The sequence below is a fragment of the Somniosus microcephalus genome, chromosome 1, assembly GCF_052327205.1.
Source record: "Somniosus microcephalus isolate GS21.2 chromosome 1, FLI_Smic_1.0, whole genome shotgun sequence".
Lineage (NCBI taxonomy): Eukaryota > Metazoa > Chordata > Chondrichthyes > Squaliformes > Somniosidae > Somniosus > Somniosus microcephalus.
This window is the reverse complement of record NC_140987.1, coordinates 357288781-357314458: the sequence shown is the minus strand read 5'-3', so window position 1 is coordinate 357314458 and position 25678 is coordinate 357288781. Positions and strand designations below refer to the sequence as shown.

General features: G+C 41.9%; 1 protein-coding gene across 1 annotated transcript in view; it reads right to left on the bottom strand.

Annotated features, from left to right (window-relative positions):
* The window catches only part of LOC147124991 (chloride intracellular channel protein 2-like), a 30178-nt gene extending 4741 nt beyond the window's left edge, over nucleotides 1-25437 (bottom strand). The window contains exons 1-5 of the mRNA XM_085995781.1: nucleotides 25147-25437; nucleotides 22474-22583; nucleotides 12295-12420; nucleotides 4058-4164; nucleotides 1175-1356 (exon numbers count right to left, since the gene is read on the bottom strand). Of these exons, the coding sequence (XP_085851907.1) occupies nucleotides 1175-1356; nucleotides 4058-4164; nucleotides 12295-12420; nucleotides 22474-22583; nucleotides 25147-25200 (579 nt within the window). The 5' untranslated portion in view covers nucleotides 25201-25437. The remainder of the gene's footprint in view (nucleotides 1-1174; nucleotides 1357-4057; nucleotides 4165-12294; nucleotides 12421-22473; nucleotides 22584-25146) is intronic.
* Nucleotides 25438-25678: the final 241 nt, after the last annotated feature.

Sequence of the window (25678 nt, the reverse complement as noted above, 5' to 3'; positions counted from 1 at the left end):
ACTCAGAAGTCAGCATCACTGGCTTACAAATGTTTCTTCCTGCAGCACAGCTGCTTCCTCTATAATGGGTCCATGAACAATACCGCACATGGATGTTTTATGGGAATAGGTCCTATGCATTTTTGGGGCCAAGACCTTTGTATATAGATAAATAGAATGATTGGGGATACACTTTTAGGTTTTAAAATTATTTAACTGATAAAATTCCATCAAATGCTCCTTGAAAATAATTGTCATTTATTTAGACAATGAAAATGGAAAAAATAATTCCTAAATTTCCACATAACAGGATATTTGTTACACATTAAATTAAAACAACCCTATTCTATGATTCCAGTTTGACATTATTCTATCAATAGCCAATACTGGCAGGATATGCAACAGACAAAATTGTATACATTGATTAATTCAGCTACGGTAGCTGAAGTCTTTTTTCCCTTTTCTCCTGAGGGCAACACTCATCTGGGGTACAGTCCCACGGGTACTGACAGCTCACTGCTACCTTGCTCAAGTAGCAATTCTTCATATGTTCATTTAGACAGTGAGTGTTTGACTTATTCAACTGTGGGAGGCATCCTAGCTTGGACTTGCTTTGGCCTCATCGGATGTCCACACCCACACACTTTCCCTGCAGGGGTCACTAGATTGTGACCAGGAGTGGGGACCTTGTTTGATTGGCCCTGCTCCCAGTCCAGGAAACATAAGCCGATTTAATTCCTCAGCTCAGAGCAACTAATTCATAATAGACAAGGGTTCAAACGTGGGACAGCCAAAAGGTTATGAAATCCTTTTCTGCAACTTTATAAAGAAACCATTTATACTTGATTATCAAGATATCCTACAGCCGGTGTATATATTCTATATATTTATTTTAATTTCGGTTGGGTTGTACTTGTAACTAGACAACACTCCGGATGGTGAAACAGCATTAGACGACAATAAACCACCCATGATAAAGCCATCATATCCTGATTGTGTTTGCTATCCAGATGGAGTTGTTGTGAGATGGAAAATTAAAATAGCACAATGCCGGGAGTTCCCAGGACACCAGGCCAACTCTCATTGTAAGGGATTGGGCCGAGCTGTTCCTGTGACTCCTTAGAATACGGGAGCCTCCTCCACCTCTCCTACTAACTGCATACTTTAGTTTCTTATAATTTCTTATAAATGATACCTTGATGATGTGAAGCTTAGGTAGCAGATTGCAGTCTGCCAGAGTCAGCTCATTTCCGTCTAGGTATTTCCTCTTGGAGACAAGAATCATCTCTGAACTATTGGCATCAATCTCATCAGAGAGGGGTTCTTTCAGGTAGTTGTCCAATCTAGTCAGCTCCTTCAGCAGGGCCTTCTCAAATTCTACAGTGAGCCAAAGAGAGCACAGTTAGCCAGGCAGATATCTGTGTTATACAATTTGCTGTTGTCATCGAGGTCAATATTAAATCCGTGTGTTAATGGAGACACGGAATGCAGGAGTTGGTTTAACAAGTCTTTACTGAATGGAGACAATCTGGAAACTGAAACTACAGAAGCCTGCCAGGGCCTTTTATACAGGGATGGTCACTACCGGTACTGCAGTCTGAGACCAGTTATTCCCTTAAAGGGACATACACAACAGTCAAGACATGTTAGTAATAAACACAGGTTGACACATTTACAAGGTGATAATCACATTGCATAATTTATATTAACCAAATATTAGTTCTCCAGGTACTGAACTTCTGGAAGTCAACTAACTTTTCAACCCTGCCAGAAAATAGCAACTGGAATATCTCGTGACTCATTCGTATAAGATATATTTGACAACTGAAGATCTGAGTTTAACTCTCAGGATAATGTGCAATGGAAGTCTTCTGACCTTTGAAAGCTACTGACACCTGCTGTAATATTTCTAAGACAATTGCTATCTGGGATCGTACCTTGTAAGATATTTTGCCCTGTGTGTAAACACAAATACCTATGATTACATTCATGGTTTGCAAAGACACATTTGTTAAATAAATGTTACATTTATGAGAAAGGTACGTGAAGAAACTCAAGCAGCAGCAGATGCAGCATGTAGTGTAGTTCGAACTGCTCTTGAATCACCATTATGTTGGTCTCTTCAGTGCAGGCTATCTCAGGAATTCAGTCTGTCCTCAAAGTTCTCCATAAGAACAAGTCCACTGCGAGGAGGAGTATGAATTGACATTCTTTTAACAAGCATTTTATATGTCTTTTTGCGCTCATTATTATGTCTTATATATTAAACAGGAAGGAATATTTTTGCTAAATGGTGCAATTTCACCGGAATCTCAGCATATATTTTGCTTTATTTCAATAATGGAAAAATTAAAATTTCTGAAAAATCTTCACTCAGACAACATTTATGATTTGGAATTATATCACTTGGCTTCATTATAAGCATCTGGAAAGATGAAAGATGAAATGGTACAATCCCAAAGACTGCTAATGAATGGAAACCAAGGACCAAAGAAACTACAGCAAAGGAAGTTTTAATCCGAGTTATCTTTGATAAATGGGCAACATCAAACCCAAAACTATATAACTCGCAAAAAAAGCAGAAGATTTTTTTTATTCGTTCATGGGATGTCGGCGTCACTGGCAAGGCCAGCATTTATTACCCAACCCTAATTGCCCTTGAGAAGGTGGTGGTGAGCCGCCTTCTTGAACCGCTGCAGTCCGTGTGGTGAAGGTACTCCCATGGTGCTGTTAGGTGGGGAGTTCCAGGATTTTGACCCAGCGACGATGAAGGAACGGTGATATATGTCCAAGTCAGGATGGTGTGTGACTTGGAGGGGAACTTGGAGATGGTGGTGTTCTCATGTGCCTGCTGCCCTTGTCCTTCTAGGTGATGGTGGTCGCGGGTTTGGGAGGTGCTGCCGACGAAGCCTTGGCGAGTTGCTGCAGTGCATCTTGTAGATGGTACACACGGTAGCCCCGGTACGCCGATGGTAGCAGGAGTGAATGTTTAAGGTGGTGGATGGAGTGCCAATCAAGTGGGCTGCTTTGGCCTGGATGATGTCGAGCTTCTTGAGTGTTGTTGGAGCTGCACCCATCCAGGCAAGTGGAGAGTATTCCATCACACTCCTGACTTGTACCTTGTAGATGGTGGAAAGACTTTGGGGAGTCAGGAGGTGAGAGACTTGCCACAGAATACCTAGCCCCTGCCTGCTCTTGTTGGCATAGTATTTATGTGGCTGGTCCAGTTAAGTTTCTGGTCAATGGTGACCCCCAGGATGTTGATGGTGGGGGATTCAGTGATGGTAATGCTGTTGAATGTCAAGGGGTGGTGGTTAGACTCTCGCTTGTTGGAGATAGTCAATGCCTGGCACTTGTGTGGCACGAATGTTACCTGCCACTTATCAGCCCAAGCCTGAATGTCGTCCAGGTCTTGTTGCATGCAGGCATGGACTGCTTCATTATCTGATGAGTTGCGAACGGCACTGAACACTGTGCAGTCATCAGCGAACATCCCCATTTCTGAACTTATGCTGGAGGGAAGGTCATTGATGAAGCAGCTGAAGATGGTTGGGCCTAGGACTGCCCTAAGGAACTCCTGCAGCGATGTCCTGGGGCTGTGATGATTGACCTCCAACCACCACAACCATCTTCCTTTGTGCTAGGTATGACTCCAGCCAGTGGAGAGTTTTCCCCCTGATTCCCATTGACTTCAGTTTTACTAGGGCTCCTTGATGCCTCACTTGGTCAAATGCTGCCTTGATGTCAAGAGCAGTCACTCCCACCTCACCTCTGGAATTCAGCTCCTTTGTCCATGTTTGGACCAAGGCTGTAATGAGGTCTGGAGCCGAGTGGTCTTGGCAGAACCCAAACTGGGCATCGGTGAGCATATTATTGGTGAGTAAGTATATCTATGCAAATTAACAACACTCTGTTGCTGCTGGGGTAACAAAGCACACAGTCTCACAACAATTAATTTTATTGTATTAAGTCAAACCCACAAGGATCAATTTAAGTCACTTTTCGCCCAGTCTGTAAGTATTGCTGGTGACACAGTTCAGAGCATTTACAATTAATTAATGATGGTAGCAGATCTTACTTTCATTGGCTTCTTTACTTGTGTTCTTGATATACGCTGAAAATTTGGCAAAGATATCACTGCCGGCGGCATAAGATTCTGACTGTCGTGGTGTGAGATGCGGGTACCTGATGGAAAGAGGATAATATGAACTCTCTTCAGCATCTATTTTATGTAAAACATTGAGACCACAGATTACTAAAAGACTGTGCCATTTTACAAGGCCTTTGTTATTTTGCATGGAGTGCTATAGTTCCATAAGGACCCTATTCAACTCATAACGTGAATGGCCAGATTTTTATCTTCACATTCATTCGGGAATCAAATCCTGAAATCTTTCCATTGCTTGTTCAGAAATCGTGAAAACACTTGTCTCCCATTTTGCTTCTCATATCGAAGGTGGTACAAACAGTTACTTGTGCATACAGAGAGATGTTTGTTATCTTTTTGCAGTGGTAGTTTGGTAGCTTGAGTCAACCTGTCATTGTGAAGTGGGTACAGGCTGGAATGTCTCGAAAGCCGGGCCGGTGTAGCAGTGGTGGAGTAGGGGAAATGGGACGGGGAAGCCAACAACTGGATTCCCCACTCCTAAATTCAGCAACGGATACTTTCCTTCCTGCCCCGCCCCCCAAAAAACAAGAATCTCAGCCAAAACCCTCCCCTTGACTGACCCACCATATTTAAATGATGCCGGGGGTGAGGCTATGTAAACTGGTGCATTTCTCTGTCTTCCCGCGACAGTACAGCTGGCCCCAGGTAAGAACGGAAGAGAGGTGTCGGTACTGGTTGTGGCAGCAGTGGGATGGTCATCACAGCCACTGAAGGATCTGCTTGTGGCCATTTCTCCCTCTCTGTTGCCCTCCTCACACCAGAATGTGTTTCACATCTCAGAGAATTCTTGGAGTGTATCTTTGTACAATCTGATTGTGACACTGGACAGAACGTCAACATGAATACCAAGCAGTCCGTATTAAATGTGGGTCAACCTCATTATCATTCATGTATCCTTTATACATGATATAAGCAGCGAGCTCAATTTGAGGGAGAGAAGAGTGGGTCCAAGACTAGTATTTTAAACTTAAATAAGGGCAATTATGAGGGCATGAAAGCAGAGCTAGCTAAAGTGAACTGGCAAATTAGGTTAATGGATAGGTCAATAGAGTTGCAGTGGCAGACATTTAAGGGGATATTTCAGAATACACAGAATATATACATTCCAACGAGAAAGAAAAATTCCAAAGGGAGGACCCACCATCTGTGGTTAACTAAAAAAGTTAAAGATAGTATCAAACTTAAAGAAAAAGCATATAATTGCGCAAAGATGGGTGGCAGGTCAGAAGATTGGACAGTATATAAAAAACAGCAAAGAATGACTAAAAGATTAATGAGAGAAAAATTAGAGTACGATTGAAAGCTAGCTAGAAATATAAAAACAGATTGTAAGAGTTTCTATAGATATTTAAATACAAAAAGAGTTAACTAAGTGAGTGTTGGTCCTATAGAAAGTTAGTCTGCGGGATTAATAATGGAAACTAAGGAGATGGCAGTTGAATTGAACAGATATTTTGCATCGGTCTTCACGATAGAGGATACAAGTAACATCCCAGAAATAGCTGTAAATCAGGAAATGAAAGGGAGGGAGGAACTCAAGAAAATTATAATCACCAGGGAAGTGGTACTGAGCAAATTGTTGGAGCTGCGGGCTGACAAGTTCCCGGGTCCTGATGGACTTCATCCTAGGGTCTTAAAAGAAGTGGCTAGTGAGATAGTTGATGCGTTGGTTTTAATTTTCCAAAATTCCCTAGATTCTGGGAAGGTTCCATTAGATTGGAAAATAGCGAATGTAACTCCTTTATTCAAAAAGGGAGGGAGAGAGAAAGCAGGAAACTACAGGCCAGTTAGCTTAGCATCTGTCATAGGGAAGATGTTAGAAGCTATTATTAAAGACATTATAGCAGGGCACTTAGAAAAGTTCAAGGTAATCAGGCAGAGTCAACATGGTTTTGTGAAAGGGAAATCATGTTTAACCAATTTATTGGCGTTCTTTGAGGAAGTAACTGTGGATAAAGGGGAACCGGTGGATGTACTGTACTTAGATTTCCAGAAGGCATTTGATAAGTTGCCACATCAAAGGTTATTGTGGAAAATAAAAGCTCATGGTGTAGGGGGTAACATATTGGCATGGATAGAAGATTGGCTCGCTAACAGGAAACAGAGTAAGCATAAATGGGTCATTTTCTGGTTGGCAAGATGTAACGAGTGGCGTGCCACAGGGATCAGTGCTGGGGCCTCAACTTTTTACAATTTATATAAATGACTTGGATGAAGGGACCGAAGGTATGGTTGCTAAATTTGCTGATGACACAAAGATAGGTAGGAAAGTAAATTGTGAAGAGGACATAAGGAGGCTACAAAGGGATATAGATAGGTTAAGTGAGTGGGCAACGATCTGGCAAATGGAGTATAATGTGGGAAAATGTGAAATTGTCCATTTTGGCAGGAAGAATAAAAAAGAAGCATATTATCTAAATGGTGAGAGATTGCAGAGCTCTGAGATGCAGAGGGATCTGGGTGTCCTAGTGCATGAATCGCAAAAGGTTAGTATGCAGGTACAGCAAGTAATTAGGAAAGCTAATAGAATGTTATCGTTTATTGTGAGGGGAATTGAATACAAAAGTAGGGAGATTATGCTTCCGTTATATAGGGCATAGGTGAGATCACACCTGGAGTATTGTGTACAGTATTGGTCTCCTTATTTAAGGAAGGATGTAAATGCATTGGAAGTAGTTCAGAGAAGGTTTACTAGACTAATAGCTGGACTGGGCGGGTTGTCTTATGAGGAAAGGTTGGACAGGCTAGGCTTGTCTCTGCTGGAGTTTAGAAGAGTAAGAGGTGACTTGATTGAAACATATAAGATCCTGAGGGGTCTTGATGGGGTGGGTGTGGAGAGGATGTTTCCGCTTGTGGGAGAATCTAGAACTAGGGGTTTAAAAATAAGGGGTCGCCCATTTAAGACAGAGATGAGGAGAATGTTTTTCTCACAGAGGATTGTCAGTCTTTGGAACTTTCTTCCTCAGAGGGTGGTGGAAGCAGAGTCTTTGAATATTTTTAAGGCAGAGGTAGATAGATTCTTGATAAGCAAGGGGGTGAAAGGTTATCGGGGTAGGCGGGAATGTGGAGTAATCAGATCAGCCATGATCTTATTGAATGGCGGAGCAGGCTCAAGGGGCCGAGTGGCCTACTCCTGCTCCTAAATTCGTATGTTCGTATGTTCCATTAACACAATCCAGATTGCTTTCTATATCCCCAAGATGCAGGTTAAAGAAAGCCCATCACCAGTAAATAATAAATAAATAAACCTTTTAGTCACAGTGTAATAACAAAGCACTGACTTCCAATTTGAATGATCTTTCATTAAATCTCAAGGCTACCTGTTATTTAAATCTTCCCACTTCAGTTCGGTGAGCTTAACAAGTTTTCTTAGCCATTAAATTATGTACTGCATCTTGACCAAGTGGCACTGCTCATTTTATTTTTTTTGTATCAGGCCTTCAGCCAGTTTGAAGACACCAGTGTTTGAGACCAAGATATGGAGAAGCTTTTGATTTACTGAGCATCTTTGCTGTTGCAGCTGGTGGAGTATGAATGATGGTGTCAATTACTTCAAAAAATACGGTAGTGAGAAGAATCTACAACAACAACTTGTATTTATATAGCACCTTTAACATAGTAAAACATCCCAAGGCGCTGTACAGGAGTATTTATAAGACAAAACTGTTGACACCGAGCCACATAAGGATAAATTAGGGCAGGTGACCAAGAGCTTGGTCAAAGAGGTAGGTTTTAAGGAGGTCTTAAAGGAGGAAAGAGAGGTAGAGAGGCGGAGAGGTTTAGGCAGGGAATTCCAAAGCCTAAGGCCTAGGCAACAGAAGGTACGGCCACCAATGGTTGAGCGATTATAATCAGGGATGCTCAAGAGGGCAGAATTAGAGGAGCGCAGATATCTCGGCGGGTTGTGGGTCTGAAGGAGAATACAGGGATAGGAAGGGGCGAGGCCATGGAGGGATTTGAAAACAAGGATGAGAATTTTGAAATCGAGGCGCTGCTTATCTATCTATATAATTAAAAGTTTGCCATCTCAAACATACCTGACAGGTGTGAGAAAATGGCCATTCAAAGGCTTAACACGCAAAATGCCTACATCGTAATGCATTCAGGTTGGCGTAATGGTGTTACTGGCCCCAGAATGCACCCATGTGACTTTCTGGTGGATAACCATTCCCAAACAGATAGGTGGAGTCTAATGTGCCTGGGGCAGGGCTGGCAAACAGATGGGCATGGAATGCCCTGTGAATGGCCAGTGTTGCTGCCAGTCATAAAAAGATAGGAAAATTACTTGTGAGCAATCAGCAATTAGTAAAAAGCTACAAATGAACAAGCAGCAAGCACCACAAAACCAACAAATCAAATCAAACAAAATATTTATTTTAATCTGCTCTCAGTGGCCACCTTGGTTGTTCACTGACCTTCGCATATATCCTTAAAAATAAAATTCATGATGTGGCAAATAGATAGGAATGAGTTAATTCACAACAAAATCATTAATCTTACCTATAGAGTTACTTCTTCTGTGTTGCAAATCCCTCCAATAAAGTTTCAGACCCTTGTTGAAGGGCCTGGACTTATTTTGACTCCTTCTTAGTTCCTTAGTCAAAGGCGCAGCCAGTAAACCAAACCTTCCCAGATTTTTGTTGGTTATTTGTTCTCAGGATGTAGGTGACAATGATGCTGGCAAGGCCACATTTATTGACCATCCCTAGCTGCACTAAAAAGGTGGTGGTGGACCTTCTACTTAAAGTGACTTGAGTCACTCACTCGGCCCTTTCAGATAGGATTGTGAGTCAAACCACATATTGGGAGACTGGAGTCACTGAGCCAGACCAGTTAAAAGTGGCAGCTTCGCTTCCTTGCAGTACGTTAATGAACATGTTGGGTTTTTACAATAATCTGGCAGCTTTCATGGTTAATTTCCTGGTGTCTGCCCAAAAATGACCAGCTTTATTGAATTCAATTTACTATAGGGGGATTTGATCTCACCATCTCCAGGCTACTAGTCCAGTACTGCAGCCATTACAGAATGCAGGGTGAGGAGCCATCCAGCCCTGAGAACTGGTCTCTCAGTTGGTGGAGAACAGCAGCCAGAATGGCACTGAGGTGCTGGCAGCAGTGACGGGACCATCTCATGACCTGGCTGAAATTCGGCATTCGGCACAGGTGAGTCACCGGGATCCCACACTTGCTCCACCCACTGAGGTGACGCTTAGAAGGAACAGGAGATTAGATCCTCTGCGAAGATTGACACGCTCCTGAGTTTCACCTGTCCTAGCTTCTGAAAGACAATGTCAGCGACCCAAAGTAAAACAGTGATATCATTGCAGAAGCTGTTTTTAGTATAAAGCAATGGAAATATTGTGCTGGTAAGTCAACAAATACAGAAATCTAATAACAGACAGAAGGACAGAAATTTGATGACCTTGCAAACCCTTTAGGATCCACCTGTACAAGAAGGAGTCCAGGGAAAACCTATGGCCTAAATCGTAACAATTGTTGCACTTCATTGTGTTCAGTCCTTTGAGACGTTTTGGCACGAAATATCAATGTATAACCGAAAATATAATGAACATAGAAACATAGAAAAATAGAGCAGGAGTAGGCCATTCGGCCCTTCGAGCCTGCTCCGCCATTCAATATGATCATGGCTGATCCTCTAGCTCAATACTATGTTCCCCCTCTCTCCCCATACCCCTTGATGCCCCTTGTGTCTAGAAATCTAACTATCTCCTTCTTAAATATATTCAGTGACTTGGCCTCCACAGCCTTCTGTGGTAGAATTCACCACCCTCTGAGTGAAGAAATTTCTCCTCATCTCAGTCCTAAACGTCTTACCCCATATCCTGAGACTGTGACCTCTCGTTCTAGACCCCCCAGCCAGGGGAAACATCCTCCCTGCATCCAATCTGTCTAGCCCTGTCAGAATTTTATACGTTTCAATGAGATCCCCTCTCATTCTTCTAAACTCTAGTGAATACAGGCCTAGTCGACCCAATCTCTCCTCATACGACAGTCCTGCCATCCCAGGAATCAGTCTGGTGAACCTTTGCTGCACTCCCTCTATGGCAAGTATATCCTTTCTTAGGTAAGGAGACCAAAACTGCACACAGTACTCCAGGTGTGGTCTCACCAAGGCCCTGTATAACTGTAACAAGACATCCTTGCTCCTGTACTCAAATCCTCTTGCAATGAAGGCCAGCATACCATTTGCCTTCCTAACTGTTTGCTGCACCTGCATGTTTGCTTTTAGTGACTTGTGTAAAAGGACACCCAGGTCCCTTTGTACATCAACATTTCCCAATCTATCACCATTTAAATAATACTCTGCCTTTCTGTTTTTCCTATCGAAGTGGATAACTTCATATTTATCCAATTTATACTGCATCTGCCATGTATTTGCCCACTCACTCAACTTGTCTAAATCGCCTTGAAGCCTCTTTGCATCCTCCTCACAACTCACAATCCCATCTAGTTTTGTGTCATCAGCAAACTTGGAAATATTACATTTGGTTCCCTCATCCAAATCATTGATATATATTGTGAATAGCTGGGGCCCAGCCTGCCACCCCGAAAAAGACCCATTTATTTCTACTCTCTGTTTCCTGTCAGTTAACTAATTTTCAATCCATGCCAGTATATTACCCCCAATACCATGTACTTTAATTTTGCACACTAATCTCTTATGTGGGACTTTATCAAAGGCCTTCTGAAAATCCAAATACACTACATCCACTGGTTCTCCCTTATCTATTCTACCAGTTACATCCTCAAAAAACTCCAGTAGGTTTGTCAAACATGGTTTCACTTTCATAAATCCATGTTGATTTTGACTAATCCCGTTGATATTTTCTAAGTGTCCTGTTATCACATCCTTTATAATAGACTCTAGCATTTTCCCTACTACCGACGTTAGGCTAACCGATCTGTAGTTCCCTGCTTTCTCTCTCCCTCCTTTTTTAAATAGTGGGGTTACATTTGTCACCCTCCAATTTGCAGGAACTGTTCCATAATCTATAGAATTTTGGAAGATGACAACCAATGCATCCACTATTTCCATGGCTACCTCTTTTAGTACTCTGGGGTGCAGATTATCAGACCCTGGGGATTTATCAGTTTTCAGTCCCATTAATTTCTCCAGCACTATTTTTTTACTAATACTAATTTCCTTTAATTCCTCCTTCTCAGTAGACCCTTGGTTCCCTAGCATATCTGGAAAGTTATTTGTGTCCTCTTCCGTGAAGACAGAATCAAAGTATTTGTTTAATTGCTCTGCCATTTCCTTGTTCCCCATTATAAATTCTCCTGTTTCTGACTGTAAGGGACCTACATTTGTCTTCAGTAATTTTTTTTTTTACATACTTGTAGAAGCTTTTACAGTCCGCTTTTATGTTCCTTGCAAGTTTACTCTCATACTCTATTTTTCCCCTCTTAATCAATCTCTTGGTCCTTTTTTGCTGAACTCTAAGAATCATTAGGACGGATTTCAAAAGCATTCTTGACCAACCTTATTGAATTCTTTGAATGTATTTGTTTGTGTCTCTACACAAGCAATCTGGTGGGTTATAATTCCCAAAATGTAGTTCCAGAGATGCCACATTATACTGACTTTAATGGACATGTAAGCTTAAAGAAATTTCTGACATGTTCTGTGAATGGCTGTCGTTAGTAAAAAAAAAGTGGTTGTGATTTTTTTAATTTTCTCAACCTTCTAAAATGTGTTCTAAAACTCAAAAATAAGTAATCTCAGTCTTAACCTCAGGTTCCTGCTCCTGACTAAACCCTAGGAAAACGTCCACTCTTGTTCTCAGCCCTAGGACCATCTCTACTCCCTTCCCCAGACTCCAAACTTTGCCACTCCCAGTTGCTAGGTACCAGGAAACGGACTCCACTTATTCCTGCTTCCACTCAGGTCGCACTACCCATACCACCCTTGTTCCAGTTCCAATTTCACTCAACTGCTCTGCTCTTTGACCCCCATACTCCATTTCTGCCCTTTGCTCTACATGCATTCCTATGCTCCATCACCCAACCAGTGCTCCAAAGTACCTATGAGGTACTGCACTGGCAATTTACTAGTATGGCTAAATGAGTTCAAGTAAATGCATTGTTATAATAGTTGCAATCCTATTATGGTCTACATTTTATACCTGGGTGGAGCAAGTGTCTCCTCAAGAAACTCTTCAATCTTGATGAAATCAGTTTTCAGCTCCCCATTGAAGATAAGGAATGGAGGATTAGTGCCTGGAGCCAAATCTTTCAATTCTTCCGGTCTCCTGTGAGAATTAGAACTGTTGTCAGTAAAATAATGGAAATAAGTGACTCCAACATGGAGTGGAAATAAGAATACAATGGACCCGCCTCGGTCGGCGAAATTGCGGCCAATGTGCCTCATGTACACAATCAAAGGCCGCGATTTCACCGACCGAGGCAGGTCTGGGGCAGCCGGGGTTGGTGTCACGGTCCCAGCCCACTGCCTACTGCAGCCCGCACTCGCCAAATGATTTTTGTTGATTGGGCTTGTTAAGCCCGCCCTGCGAGTTTCCCAGCCAATTAATAGGAAGCGGGTCTGATGATGTCATTTAATGATGCATCATTAGCTGGTTTCCTTAAAGGGACCATGTCCAAATTGATCTTGACAGTATGCTGTCAGTTTTCTACAGCATTGAGGTGCAGCAAACACTGACAAGCACTGCACAGAGATGCAGAGCTGCACCCAGGCTCTCCCATGACTCCCTCCATATGCTTATGGAGAGAGTTACAGCACGCAGGGAGGTTTTCTTCCCATCCCATGGGTGGAAGAGACCTCCCCAGGAGATCAACGCAGCCTGGTTGCACATTGCACAAGAGGAGACAAGCAGGGATGTTGTCAGGAGGACCTGGCTGCAGTGGCGCAAACCTTTCAATGATCTTAGCACATCATGAAACGTTACTGTAATGCCACACTCAACCTCATCCTGCTGTGCCTCTCATCACATCCACATCACTCTGCCTTCCCTACCCTACTCCTGCACATCTTTACTCATACCAACTTACCTTGCACCTCCACCCAACCTTCTCTATCTACATTATCACTTCCCCATCTCACTAGCCACGTCTCACACTCACCCTCAACCTACTGCAAGCATACCAACTAACAACACACAAGTGCAGGCACCTGGATGGTTTAGCCAATGTTCATGTGAAGTTTCTGTTAATGTGTTGTCAAACATTGAAATCTATGTTTTCAACTCTTTACCTTATTGGACAGATCTGTGCTCACCTTTGGAAGTGTCTTAGTGAGTTCCAGTGAATGTTGAAACATAACTTTCCCTGCCCCCAATTGTGATGAGTGTCAAAGGAATGGCTTGGACATTAAAGGGATGCTTTATGGTGCTGGTGTGGGGTGGTGCCAACCTGGCACATTATGTGGCAGCCAGGGTGTACAGCGTCAGTTGAAGTAAATCTGGCTGTGGTGATGCCGTTGCTGACCTCCCGGGCAGCAATGTTGTCGGGTGCTGGTGTCCTATGCAGCATCAGTTGATTGCGGAGAAGGTTGGTATTGTTGTTGGTGATGTTGGTGTGCCTGGTGATTTTAGTGTTGGGGCTGATCGTGGAGGGATTCAGAGGACCAAGGTGAGATCTTTTCAAGGGCACCAATGTTGCTGGCAGCTGATGTTACGATGACAGAAGTGATCTGTTAATGGTGAGAGAGCTTGCTCCAAGGAGGTGACAGTGGATAGAGAGTTTACTCCAAACACTTCCAAACTGCATAAAGCTCAAAAGTGTCTTCCAAGTCCTGAAGGCTCAAGCTTCTAACATTGGAAAATGACCAGCTGTGAAATGGTAGCTTTCATACCACTTTTGCAGCTGTCACCTATTCACAGCAATGGGGAGACATAGAGAACCCGACCTACTTCCCTGACGTGATCTCTGAACAGCGTGAACCCCGTTAAATAAGTGGGAAAATCGAAATAGGCTGGCAAAATAGTAGTTAACAAGTGTTTAACGGCATTTAACTATCTTAAATGCCTCCCCTGCTGCTTGGTGTTGGGTCTGTTCTGAAATCGCAGACCCGACACTTTGGAAGCTTACATGGAGGCGGGTTCGGAGCGGGTTCCCAACCCGCTGTCAATCATTTTAATTTTGATAGCGGACCTGTGTTGATTATTTCCTATGTTTAATAAGAAGTATTGTGATTGATGAATGGGGTGGTTGTTCTCTGTGTTAGTAAGAAGTATTGTAATTGGTTGTTTGTTTCTACCTTGAGATATATGCTGTAAACTCATTGGTAGTGGATGTCAGGTGATTTGTGGTGGCCATCTTAAATTCAGTTCTCTCCAGTCATGGTTGGAGACTGGTGTTGAAAGATGTGCTACTGGATTTTTAAAGTTAATAAAGCCTAGATTAGAAAGGCAAATCTATTCTTTATTTCAATTTATTAACTTTTTATTAGAATGGAGCGATATCTTCAACCAGAACGATTCAATGCTGACCCTAATTCTGCAGGAGTGGATGATAAATGGAAACATTGGTATTGTACATTTACAAACTTTTTGGGTGTGTTGGAACAAGAGTCTCTGAATAAGCTGAATATGCTGATCAACTACATTGCTCCGGATGTGTATAAGTATATTTTGGACTGTAAAACTTACGAATTGGCTATTTCTACATTGGAGAAGATTTTTGTTGAGGTATTTGCACGTTATCTTCTATCTGCCCGTAGGCAGCAGGTGGGAGAATCTTTGGATACTTATTTACAAGCACTTCGGCACCTTAGTGCTAACTGTAATTATAAAGCCGTGACGGCCGAAGAATATAAGAAAGAATCGGTACGGGATGCTTTTATTAATGGACTACTGTCTAGATCAATTCGTCAGCGGTTGTTAGAAAATAAGACTTTGGATCTCAAGAGTGCTTTTGAGCAAGCTTCTACATTGGATATGGCTCAGAGAAGTTTGGATTCTTATGCTCTTTCTAATCGACCTGCGACTGTGGTTTCGGCAGTTCCGGATGAAAAAGAATTAGGTGGACTTAATGGGAGTGGTTTACTAGATTCTGAAACAGTTTCTACTTCGGCGGCTGTTGCCTCTAGGATTCAGAAGTGTTATTTTTGTGGGAACGTCCGGCATCCTCGTTTGAAGTGTCCTGCCCGGGAGGCTGTGTGTAGTAAATGTGGAAAGAGAGGTCATTATGCACGTGTTTGTAAATCATTAGGTTCAATTACCTCCTCTTCTGCGACTATTCAACCTGTAGCGAGGGCGTTTATTGCATCAATTTCTGCTGCATTTGCTCATGGCCTAAACAAAGCTATAGTTATGGCCCAAGTTAATGGGTTAGAAGTGAAGGCTCTCATAGATACGGGCAGTACCGAGAGTTTTATAAGTCTTCAGTTTGCGAAGGAAAAGTGTTTGAAAATCTTGCCTGTTACTTATCAGGTGTGTATGGCTCAGACGACCCTTACTTCACAAGTAGCTGGTTGTTGCCTTGTGAAAATGATTCTTCTAGGTAATACGTATACTGATATACGCCTATCTGTTTTGCCTAATCTTTGTGCGGATATTTTGATTGGTCATGATGTGCTTAAATTACACGAGTCTCTCAGTCTTTCGTTTGGAGGGACTAAGCCACCCTTATCCATTTGTGGATTAACTTCTTTATCCATTTCTCCATTATCACTTTTTTCCAATTTGATGCTGGATTGTAAGCCAATTGCTACCAAGTCAAGAAGGTATAGCAGTCAGGATAGAGAATTTATTAATTCTGAAGTCCAACGTCTTTTATTGGAAGGAATCATTGAACCTAGTTGTTCGCCTTGGCGGGCTCAGGTAGTTGTCACCACTAACGAGAGACATAAGAAACGAATGGTGATAGACTACTCTCAAACTATTAATAGGTATACTCAATTAGATGCGTACCCTTTGCCTAAGATTGATGAGCTTATCAACAAAGTATCTCAGTATAAGTTTTTTAGCACTATTGATTTAAAGAGTGCTTATCATCAGATTCCTATTGTTAAGAGGGATCAACCATATACAGCCTTTGAGGCTGGTGGAAAGCTGTATCAGTTTTGCCGAATACCATTTGGTGTTACTAATGGTGTTGCTTGTTTTCAACAGGCAATGGATGCTTTTATAAGTGATAACTCTCTCTCTGACACCTTTTCATATTTCGATGATATCACGGTGTGTGGTAAATCAAGGGTGGAGCATGATTCTAATTTAGAAAGATTCCTTCAAGCTGCGGAAAAAGTTGGTTTAACTTTTAATAAAGAGAAGTGTAACTTTTTGACTACTGAGGTAAATCTACTGGGGTATATTATCTCAGGAAATAAGGTTAAACCAGATCCAGAACGTTTGCGACCATTGATTGATTTACCTTATCCTACTAATTCTAAGGCTTTGCAACGAGTTGTTGGACTGTTTTCTTACTATTCTAATTGGATTGCAAACTTTTCGCAGAAGATCCAGCCCCTTATTCGGGTTGCGACATATCCTCTATCATGGGAGGCCAGAACATGTTTTGATAATTTTAAAAAGGATATCTTAGGAGCAGTTGTGCATTCTATTGATGAGCAGGTTCCCTTTGTGATTGAGACGGATGCTTCTGATTTTGCAATTGGGGCTACTCTGAACCAGAATGGAAGACCTGTGGCCTTTTTCTCACGTACCTTGAACAATAGTGAAAAAAGACATTCTTCAATAGAAAAAGAGGCATATGCAATAGTAGAAGCACTGCGTAAATGGAGACATTATTTATCGGGGCGACATTTCACGTTGGTAACCGATCAAAAATCTGTGTCCTTTATGTTTGATGTTAAACATTTTGGAAAGATCAAAAATGATAAAATAATGAGGTGGAGGATTGAGTTGGCATGTTACCATTTTGATATAGTTTATCATCCGGGGAAGGATAATGTTGCTGCTGATGCACTGTCGAGGGCTTATTGTTCTGTGATTCACGGAGATACGCTTATTAATCTTCACAATGCCTTATGTCATCCTGGGGTTACGAGGATGATACACTTCGTATGCAGTAAGAATTTGCCCTTTTCAGTTGAAGACGTCAAGCGGATGACTGCATCATGTTCTATCTGTGCTCGGTGTAAACCGAATTTCTTTAAGCCTCAACGAGCTCATCTTATAAAGGCTACTTCTCCTTTTGAACGTCTGAGCGTTGATTTTAAGGGGCCTCTTCCTTCAACGACTCAAAATCGATTCATATTTACTGTTGTGGATGAGTTTTCAAGGTTTCCTTTTGCTTTTCCTTGCGCAGATGTATCAGCTGCTACAGTTATCAAATGTCTGACTCAACTTTTTGTCATCTTTGGGATGCCTGCGTATATGCATTCGGATCAGGGAAGTTCTTTTATGTCTTCCCAGTTGAAGGAATACCTTCAGAGTCGGGGAATTTCTACTAGTAGAACTACCCCGTATAACCCCCAGGGTAATGGACAGTGCGAACGATACAATGGGGTGATCTGGAAGGCAGTTATGTTGGCTTTGACATCCCGGAACCTTAAGAATACACAGTGGGAAATGGTACTGCCTGATGCCCTGCATTCCATTAGATCATTGCTTTCAACGGCTACTAATGTGACCCCCCATGAAAGGCTCTTTAATTACCCGCGGACATCCACTATCAATGATATCTACTACGGGATATTCGGTACCTTCATGGCTTACTATGCAGGGACCTGTGCTGCTTCGACGCCATGTTAGATTGTCAAAATATGATCCTTTAGTGGAGGAGGTGGAGCTGTTGGAGGCAAATTCCCAATATGCTCATATTTGATTCCAAGATGGGAAAGAAAGTACTGTTTCAATTAAAGATTTGGCTCCTTGTGGTGGCCAGCCCTCTTCTGAGGATACTAATAATAGTCACGATTCAGATAATGTGGATGTTGTTATAGATACTACGAATATTTCCAATCCTACTGCAGATAATTATACTTCTATTAGTCAGCCTTTGATGGATGTTCATGACCGTCCTAGTTTACTTCCTGATGGGATTTCCAATCCGGAAACCATTGATAATCGGGATATGGATAGCCTTCCTGCAGAAGATACTTCGGTGTCTCCGGGTGTGGGAGGGCAAAGAATTTCACCAAGGTTAAGAAGGTCGACACGAACAAGATATCCGGTCAACCGATTGAAAATGGACTTTTAAATTGATAGTAATGTTTTAAAATTGTTGAAATATTATATTTGTATTTTATTTGTAAATAAATTAATTATAAATTGTAATGGTTGTTTTAGGTTGGAGCATGTTTTAAAAGGAGGGGTGAATGTGGTGATTATTTCCTATGTTTAATAAGAAGTATTGTGATTGATGAATGGGGTGGTTGTTCTCTGTGTTAGTAAGAAGTATTGTAATTGGTTGTTTGTTTCTACCTTGAGATATATGCTGTAAACTCATTGGTAGTGGATGTCAGGTGATTTGTGGTGGCCATCTTAAATTCAGTTCTCTCCAGTCATGGTTGGAGACTGGTGTTGAAAGATGTGCTACTGGATTTTTAAAGTTAATAAAGCCTAGATTAGAAAGGCAAATCTATTCTTTATTTCAGGACCCACCTCTGAATCTGCACTCTGAGTGCTGGCAAAATCGCAGCCCTGGTCTCCTCTCACTGCTGACTGTTGGTGGCTAGCAATTTTCGGAGATGCCAAATTTCAAAATACTGAGCTGTATATCCCTGCAAAATAGGGGTCCATGAGGCACCAGCTGTCAGGGCTCATGCGAAGCAGGGCAACAGAATTAACACCAGAAATTACCAGTCCTGTGCTAGTGTAGCGTTCTCAAAATTCCCACATTCCCCAAAGTTATGGATAAAGGGACCCTGCATGGACAAGTTATGAAAAGACAGGATACCCAAAATGGCTTCTGCAGCCTCGTGACCAAAAGGACAGGATTTTAAAAGCAAGGCCCTGCAGACAGGCAGGCCTGGAGACAAAATTTAAAATGCAGGGATCTGTGAAAAGACTCTGGAGCCAGACAGCCAAAGTTAACACAGAATATGCACTCATTCGCCTTGAAACAAATCAGGCTAGAATGGGCCTATAATCGAGGCCATTAGGTTTTTGCATTTTAATCGGTAACAGCTCACAGAAGCCAACAAGTCAGGAAAACCCGATTAAGTCTCATACATAACCAACAACCAGGACAGCGAAACCATTAAAACACAGAGACAGCCATTTCAGGGTCATTAAAGCAAATGGCTGTAATCAGTTTAAACGAGCCCGCCAAAAGTTAGACAAAAGGACTGACCTGATTTGGCGCACAGATAAGGAATGAAGAATCGGGTATAATTGTAGGCCCATCGGTAGTGATCGGTCTCTTAGCTCTCTCATCGTGGTTGGCTCTGAGCTTTTGCTCTCAGTTTTCTTGTGCCCTGGCCTCGTGGCGGGCTCTCTTCTCGCTCCCCGCGACGCTCAACACCAAGGACGCCCATTACTACACCGAGGGCCCAAACGCGGGAGGAGAACGAGACCCAAGTTCGAAACCACACAGGCCACAAACGGGCAGACGAGACGAGACGAGACGAAGAATTACGGTAAACCGATAAGAGCAGAGAAGGGCAGCGAAAGACGCATTGGGGAAACCAAACGCCTGGTTATAAGCTGGCGTTTGGTGAATAAGTTGGCATTGCATGCATGGACAGTAAAACCCCAATTTGAAGAATAAGCTGGTATTCGAAGAATGGGTAGAAAAATCTAGACAAAACGGCCTAGTTATAAGCTGGCGTTTGTCACATAGACAGTAATAGCCCAGTTGAAGAATAAGCTGGTGTTCGAAGCATGAGTAACAAAATCATTAGATGGTAAAGACCGCCTACCGACCCCAGACCGCAGCAATACCGTCGGCGACCGCCCAAAGGAGAAGAAGGCCCATCGCGACGAAGTACTCGATGAAGACGTTAACGGAGGAAAAAGGAGGGTGCCTTTGCACAAACAACTTCAGCGTCGCGCCCTGTGACCACGTGGCGACGGGATACCCCAAAGGACAGGAAGAGCGGACCTCAAACCCCACCATCTAAAGCGACAGGTTTTGAATTGGTGAGCATGAATTCCTGGCCCCTCATAGCTTAATCTAGTTAGGTATGGGGGGGGGGATTAAGGATAAGGGGATTTTTAATGTATTTGTTTCCCTCGATGTGCCGTGTGTTCCCCATTCCCATATAAGTGTATTAACTGTTTTATGCCTGTAACTATACCAGTAATTCTCAGTAGTATTGTGTTTTATTCAGCCTTTTAATAACATTTTGGTTTTCTTGCACCAAACCACTTGTCTACTCGATTTTCTGTATCGCCGCCTGTACCTAGGTCCGGTGTCTAGAACCCAGCGGGTGTGGAGCGATTCGAACCGCTCAGGGACAGTCAGGGGTAGAGCTGACTGGGCACACACGCCAATAACCCACTACACTAGGCTTTCTCCCAAGGAGCCCTTGCGGTGTCCAGCACCTCCCAAACCCACGACCTCTTCCACCTAGAAGGACAAGGGCAGCAGGCGCATGGGAACATCATCACCTGCAAGTTCCCCTCCAAGTCACACACCATCCTGATTTAGAAGTATATTGCCGATCCTTCCTCGTCGCTGGGTCAAAATCCTGGAACTCCCTCCCTAACAGCACTGTGGGAGTACCTTCACCACGCGGACTGCAGAGGTTCAAGAAGGCGGCTCACCACCACCTTCTCAAGGGCAACAAGGGATGGGCAATAAATGCTAGCATTGCCAGCGACGCCCTGATCCCATAAACGAATAAAAAAAAACACTACAAATCCCCTAAACTAACTTTCTCATCACAAATTAGAATTGTGTTAAAGTGATGTGCAACTATCAGGACATTTCTAGACATGTCCTGATCATCCATGCTGCTTTTCAAACATGACTATATCAACAGTTTAAAAATCATACTACAAATACCCTAAATAAACTCAAGGGTCACCAAGAAAATGAACATTAAGTGTTAGCCTTGACTCAGTGTCATGACTGAAGGTTGTGGGTTCAAGGCCCACTCCAGAGACAGGAGCGCATAATCTAGGCTGACAACCTTCTTGCTGTTTGAAAAAAAACCCTGACTGACTGTTGGTTTCAGTGTTTTGTCTCTCACTGTTCACAGCCAGTAAAGGAAGACAACTTACCAGGTGTTTATTGATTACCAAGACAAGTTAACGAATAACAAATTATTTAGTTTATGAGAAAACAACATCGAACCTAGCTGATTAGTACCTTAACTACCTTTTTTGACCTTTTGTGGGCATGGCTGGCAAGACCAGCATTTATTATCCATCCTTAGTTGCCCTGAGAAGGTGGTGGTGGGCTGTCTTCTTGACCCACTACAGTGGTTCGATACAACTGAGCAGCTTGATAGGCCACTTCAGAAGACAGTTAAGAGCCACCTATGTTGATGTGAGACTGGAGTCACATATAGGCCAGACCAGAAAGGATGGCAGGTTTCCTTCCCTAAAGGATATTAGTGAACCAGTTGGGCTTTGACGGCAATCTAACAGCTTCATGGTCACTTTTACTGATTTTTAAAACTGAATTCAAATTCTCAAACTGCCCTGGTGGGATTTGAACTCTGGATTATTAGTCCAGGCCACGGTATTACTAGTCCAATCATGACACTACCTGTCACTTTACTATCTTCATAATCATCACGTCACCTGTCATCACAGAGCCTTTTTAAAACGTGTGTGAATACACGATGCTTTAAAACGCATTTGAAAGTAACTCTCTTTTTCCAAATCCATTCTGTGGAAAAAAACCCGAGATATGTTTTGTACTTACCTTTTGGAGCCTCTGCATCTGCTCTGGCTGCTTCTACTGAGCAGAGTGTCCTCAGCCGATGCTCCATTCAGTAGGCTATTAACATAGCTCTAAGGTCCTATCTAAGTGATAGAACCCCTAGTTGCATATATTTATGAACTGGTCACTTAAATCTAGTGGGCACCTCAACTGCCCAGGAAAACAGGCTGCGGGGCAGGAACAGATTGGTAAATGGACTGCTTTCATTTTAACTCTTATTCGCCAGGCGGCGGGAGTTAAAATCCCCCCCCCCCCCCCAACGTTTGAGTTCTAATCATTGTCATCCACCACTTTTATCAGCACACAATTAGAAAGGAAACTGAACAGGAAAATGTATGGATCTGTCAATCAACTTGAGAGTGGAACAAAACAAAACACTCTTTTTAATCTGCCATCCCTTGCCCACAAACTGCAAAGGTCAATAGGTTCCTAATAGAGTTTCTAGATAAACTTACATGATAGATTGACTTAAAATGTGATAGATCAGGCTCTAACAGTTATTGAAATTATACCAAGCATAACCCCCCCAGTTCTGAGGACCTTACTTTTTCATATCCACTGTTGTTACATTAAAGACGACGCCTTTCAGCCACAGGACCATGAAGAGACGTTGACAAAAAGGGCAGTTCCCAATGTTCTCTCCATCGAAACCAGCCTAGAGAAAAGGAAAAAAAGAATAACAGGAAGCTTAGGTTCTCAATAAAGTAGTCCACAGTATTCTGCTTTAATAGAATGAATGTAAGGGGCTGAATATTATGGTTATTCCATACACTGAAGGGAAAACTGATGATGATTTTATAACATCAGCTGTAAGGGATCACTGGAAGAGCCCAGTTAGAAATTTCCTTTACAGCTACCCGCAGTCCAATAAAGAAAGAACTTGCCTTCATATAATGCTTTTCATGACCTCAAGATGTCCCAAAGCGCTTCACAGACAATGAATTACAAATTAGGCTTCAGTGTCTGGGACTGGTAATATATACCTTAAATAATTGGCAAGTGCTTAGAACTTCATCTTCTGACACGCTGCTTCTTAGATAAGACCCTGAATTCTTTAAAGGGTTAGATTGCTCAGAATATGGAAGATGTAAAAATGGTTGAGAAATGTCTCAGTTCAGTGAACAAAGCCAGTAACCAGTAAATGTTTGAAACTCAGCAAAATGCAAAACACATTAAAAGTTTAATATTTTACTGTTTGGAATGCTGCTTGAGAAATTCAACAATGTCTAATATGAATTTCTAAATTTCTAAAATGAAAATAATTTACTGATTATCTCCGTCACAGAAGGGCAGAAATTATTGCTGGTGATGATATTGCACGAATGTGCTTTCTTCAAGTCCCTCTCTCCACTTCTTTAACAGAGGCACTAATCATTTACTTTAGGGTTAATAGCTTTTTTACATATGTTAAAAAATAATTTTCTATATATTTGAATTTGAACACACCAGTACGGGTTTCTAATATTTTGTTGTCATTTAATTTGTGTTAGTATATATCTGAAATAACATTTACTTTCCAAAGTGCTTGGAGCTTCATTTTCTGACACCCTGTTTTTTTAGATAAGACATCCATCATAGGGGTAGCTGCCAAACCCCACCATCAGGGAACGACTGATAAAGTTCACTGACGACTTCTCAAATCTACAAAGTGTGAGAAGGTCACGCACCCAGCAGGGTTCAGGAATAAGCTTCTTACCCTGTCAGCACTCTGAGGGTGCAGTTATATTGCAGCTGTTGGTTAGATTCTAATAGAGCCTTTCTATTGCTTGGCTCCTGTTCAGGAGAGAGTGCTGCATATGCCTAGATACACACATAGAGTTATCTCTCAAAAATTGGAAATGTAAATACTTGGAGGGTGAGGAGGGGAGAATCCCAGCGCTCTCGCCATTTAAGTTAAGGTTGGGCGGGTTTACAAAGTGTCCAGGCTTTGCAAACCAGGTTTAACTGGAGTTACACTCCATGACTCTACACTTCATTCCTGACTTACACTGCCAATTTAGCATCAATGCAAAGGAGGAGTCACTTCACACTAAACCTGTAGTGTAAATGCTCCAAGTTGGGTAACAACACAAGAAGAATTTCCAAAGAAGAGGTAAAAATGAACAACTGCGTAGTTATCACTATTATTGCTTAGCGCATGCACTAGCACAGAGGAACTTTACTCATAATGACAGAATAATGAGGCAATAATTCTGTCTCGGGGCTCAGATTTAATAGTGTTCACACAGCAAGACCAGAAACCCTCTGTAGAATGCTTTGTATATTCTTTGCTACATATTATTATTTTGTACGTAGCATGCAAGAGATGCAACTTCCAGGCGTTGTTGAACACCATGCAATCACATGAGTGATATATTCAATTTGAAGCCGCAGCCTTAGCTGTGATGTTTTTTAAAGTCTGTTATTTCCAAATGGAGAAGATCAATACTTGTCTCAAAAATCTGATCAATTCAAGTTGCTCCTCGGACAGAAAGATTTATTCAGGAAGCTGGCCAGGAATGTTAAGTTAGAAAAAGACAGGACGCAGCTGATGGCCACTGAGATTAAAAAAAGAAAGGAAAGGCTTATTATATTGTGGTAATTGTTACCTCAGCCAATTTATACACAGTAGAGCTAATGAGACAGAGATTTTCAGCTCTTTCATTATTGGTTTGGCTCATGCTCGGGTTCAAGGAGTCAGTCCAGCCCCCCTGCCCTGCCCCAAGATCAGTTTCAATTTTAACAGTATCTGCTCCTGTGCTCCTTTTAACACTGGTGCGTTAACAAGAAACACAGGGGATAGGCAAACAGATTGCTCTCCACTTCATCCTGTCAAGTCTTCAATTTGTTTCATAGCACTCACCGCCAGCAATCTTACTCTACTGGCTGTTGTTAGCTTCCTTATCCCTACAGAATGTGAAATAAATCTCAAGCTTGGTACTAAACAAACTTAAATTGAAAATATTGTATATATTATCATTTATTATTTATTATTAGCACAATACTTTAATTAATTTTAATACTCATTGATAGTGTCATTCTAAATTGAACCACAATTCAAGTCTTTAAAAGAATTTAAGATAACAATATTTTAAATGTTTACATATTTGGATAATAAAACTGTTGACATTTAAAAGATAAACTAGGTGGATGAAGTAAAGCCATCATCCACTCTAGATTCAAACTGCAGAGAAAGGTTTTGTGTAATTCCCCATCAAAAAAATCCATCAACTTTTTACCTTAATGAAAAGTTCAATGTCTGGGTTTTTCCTGCCAGATCCTTGTTTGGCCATTGCTGGATCAGAGGAACAATCAACCAAGCAGTCCAAGTGTAAGGCAAGTCTTCATAAGGAGTCTCGAAAGAAGCAAGAAGCACCAAACAAGTATGGCAGCCTCTTTGATTATCCCGCTCTCTTCTGAGCTTTTCTTAATGTGCAGGGCACTATAGAGTCACCGCAGCGACAATAAACCTTCACAAGGCACACAACAGTTTTGCTTTCTCTTCAGTTAGGGTGTAACGTCCTGCCTGTCTTAACACTATGCTTCCCTTAGTTGTAATCAGAGGGTGGCTCTAACTTTATAAGCCAGAAAGCAACACCTATGACTCAGCACTATCCCAATATTATTTACAGTAAAATACAGAAACAAATTCAAACAGCATAAAAAAAGCACAGACAAATGCAAAATGCCAACAAATTTGAAAAAAAATGTTTTTTTATTAATATCATGTAATATTGCTAGATCACCAGCCTCTTTAATCAAACACAGATA